This window comes from Oncorhynchus masou, unplaced genomic scaffold (assembly GCF_036934945.1).
Source record: "Oncorhynchus masou masou isolate Uvic2021 unplaced genomic scaffold, UVic_Omas_1.1 unplaced_scaffold_2920, whole genome shotgun sequence".
NCBI classification, from domain to species: domain Eukaryota; kingdom Metazoa; phylum Chordata; class Actinopteri; order Salmoniformes; family Salmonidae; genus Oncorhynchus; species Oncorhynchus masou.
This window is the reverse complement of record NW_027009341.1, coordinates 5,001-7,500: the sequence shown is the minus strand read 5'-3', so window position 1 is coordinate 7,500 and position 2,500 is coordinate 5,001. Positions and strand designations below refer to the sequence as shown.

At 43.0% G+C, this 2,500-nt stretch overlaps 1 protein-coding gene across 1 annotated transcript in view; it reads right to left on the bottom strand.

Moving 5' to 3' along the window:
* The window catches only part of LOC135534012 (uncharacterized), a 4,006-nt gene extending 1,875 nt beyond the window's left edge, over positions 1–2,131 (bottom strand). The window contains exons 1-2 of the mRNA XM_064961172.1: positions 1,503–2,131; positions 282–315 (exon numbers count right to left, since the gene is read on the bottom strand). Coding sequence (XP_064817244.1) covers positions 282–315; positions 1,503–2,093 — 625 coding nt within the window. The 5' untranslated portion in view covers positions 2,094–2,131. The remainder of the gene's footprint in view (positions 1–281; positions 316–1,502) is intronic.
* Between the last annotated feature and the right edge of the window lie 369 nt (positions 2,132–2,500).

Genomic DNA, 2,500 nt, shown 5'->3' with positions numbered 1-2,500 from the left:
GTCGGGCTGATCTAGGATCAGTCTAGCCTTTTAGTTAATAATAAATAAGTTTACATGGACAGGTTGGACCTGATCAATGGAGGCCGTCATTGTAAACAATAATTTGTTCTTAAACTGACTTGCCTACTTAAATAAAGGTTAAATAAAAATAAAATAAAAATAAACGCTCCTACAACTGACAACTAATACAAATAGAAGAGAAGTCTAACATCATTCATTGTAACTACTTTATCTACATGATGTTTGGTTTAAAATGACAGTTGAAAGGTGATTGAACTTACCGGAGTTGAGTTGCACATAGGCCAAGTTCTGCATCTGAGGATGGGGAAGAAGAGTAGGGAGGACAGTTAGAGAGGTAACACACCCGGTGTCTGTATGTAGTGCACTACTCTGGCAACCTATTCCCTATGTAGTGCACTACTCTGGCAACCTATTCCCTATGTAGTGCACTACTCTGGCAACCTATTCCCTAGGTATGAAGTGCACTACTTTAAATCCATATTCCCTATGTAGTGCACTACTTTAAATCCATATTCCCTATGTAGTGCACTACTTTAAATCCCTATTCCCTATGTAGTGCACTACTTTAAATCCCTATTCCCTATGTAGTGCACTACTTTAAATCCCTATTCCCTATGTAGTGCACTACTTTAAATCCCTATTCCCTATGTAGTGCACTACTTTAAATCCCTATTCCCTATGTAGTGCACTACTTGAAATCCCTATTCCCTATGTAGTGCACTACTTTGATTCCATATTTCCTATTTAGAAAGTGCACAACTCTGGCACTCAAGTGCACTACTTTAGCACCCTATTGCTTATGTATGTGTTGCACTACTTTGTCTCCCTATTCCCTACGAAGTGCTCTATTTGTTTTACCATTGGAGCTTACACACTAGTATTGTTGTGTGAACTTAAATCCTTAAAAGGGCCATCTAGAGTTCAAACAACAACAAAGTGGCCAACCCACCCTTTACTTGGTGAAGGACTGAGAGAAGAGGCTAGAGAAATGGAACCACTAAAATGAATGGGCATAGCTACGAAGGCAAGGACTAACCATCCATAACATCTGAATGATTGTCAGTTAAACAAGCTTATATTGTGAGTTCTGATGGGGAACTAGAAGTTGAAGAAAAAAATAATCTAATATAAATTACACTCTTCAAGAGTCAATGGGTAGTTCTATGTATCATTGGTTTAAAAGTCCCAAAATGGATGTTCCAATCGCAGATGACCTCTTTAAACGGTAGTATTGACCAGACGCTCAACTTCAGAATTAGATATCAATAGGTTCCACTTAAAACGTATGGCATTATAATAAACTGTCCACAGTCTGCACCTCTGAAGGGAAAACTAATTGATATATAGACCTACTTATAGAATCAAAATAAACCGTTTTCATCCACAAACACATCCCTGTATTTTTTGTTCAGTCAGACAATAAACTTCATAATGCGTTATTAACAGCTACTGTACTAGTAGCTATTAGCTAATGTACTCACCTTATACGCGGGCATGGAACGGGGCACGCCATGGTGCGTCTCCGATGTACCTTGCATATCCACAACATAAGGTTTAACCCCGATCTCTGACCGTAGCTCCACAAGAGCCAAAGTTCCCATGACAACAACTGTCGCCACCGCCAGGAAGAGCAAAACGACAGAACCGACCAAGAAAACGTCCAGGCACCGTCCACGGGGGCGTGCGCTCGTCTGAGATTCCACATCCATCTCGGGTTCTCGGTGAACACACAGAGTTCCAGAAGAAAACTGGAGTGTTTCGATCCCAGAAGCTTTACAGAATTCTCCTTTTACGAGTCGGTCAGAAGAACCGGGCCAGAAGAACTGTCCACTGCAAGAAAACCAGAGGACCCCAAAACATGTAAAATCTTTCTTCGGACGTTGGCGAACCACGTTATGACTTCGGTTTACCGGTAAATGTTTTAATATCCAAATCGAACTGGATTGGGCTGCATGTAGGCTATTAAGTTCCTGCTCCGAGTTTGAAATGAAACAGCATAACCCAGGTCTTTTTATACCACTCTGGGTGGTTTGAGATGCGAGACCAGAGAGAGGAAAATACGCGGAAGTCATGGGTTCGGGTTTCCCTCGCCCCCTCACTCTCTCTCGTCTCCTCCCTCCCTCTCCGTTGCTGTGACACGTTGTGAAGTGAAGCGTGAACAGAGCAGGAGCTGCCTGAGACTTTCCGCTGCTGCTTTCGCTTTGCGCAAGTGGAGCAGTACGGTGGGAAACAAGAGAGAGATGGAGAGAGAGAGAGAGAGAGAGAGAGAGAGAGAGAGACAGAGAGAGAGAGAGAGAGAGACAGAGAGACAGAGAGAGAGAGAGACAGAGAGACAGAGAGAGAGAGAGAGAGAGAGAGAGAGAGAGACAGAGAGAGAGAGAGAGAGACAGAGAGAGAGAGAGAGAGAGAGAGAGAGAGAGAGAGAGAGACAGAGAGAGAGAGAGAGAGAGAGAGAGAGAGAGAGAAATGGGAGAGGGAG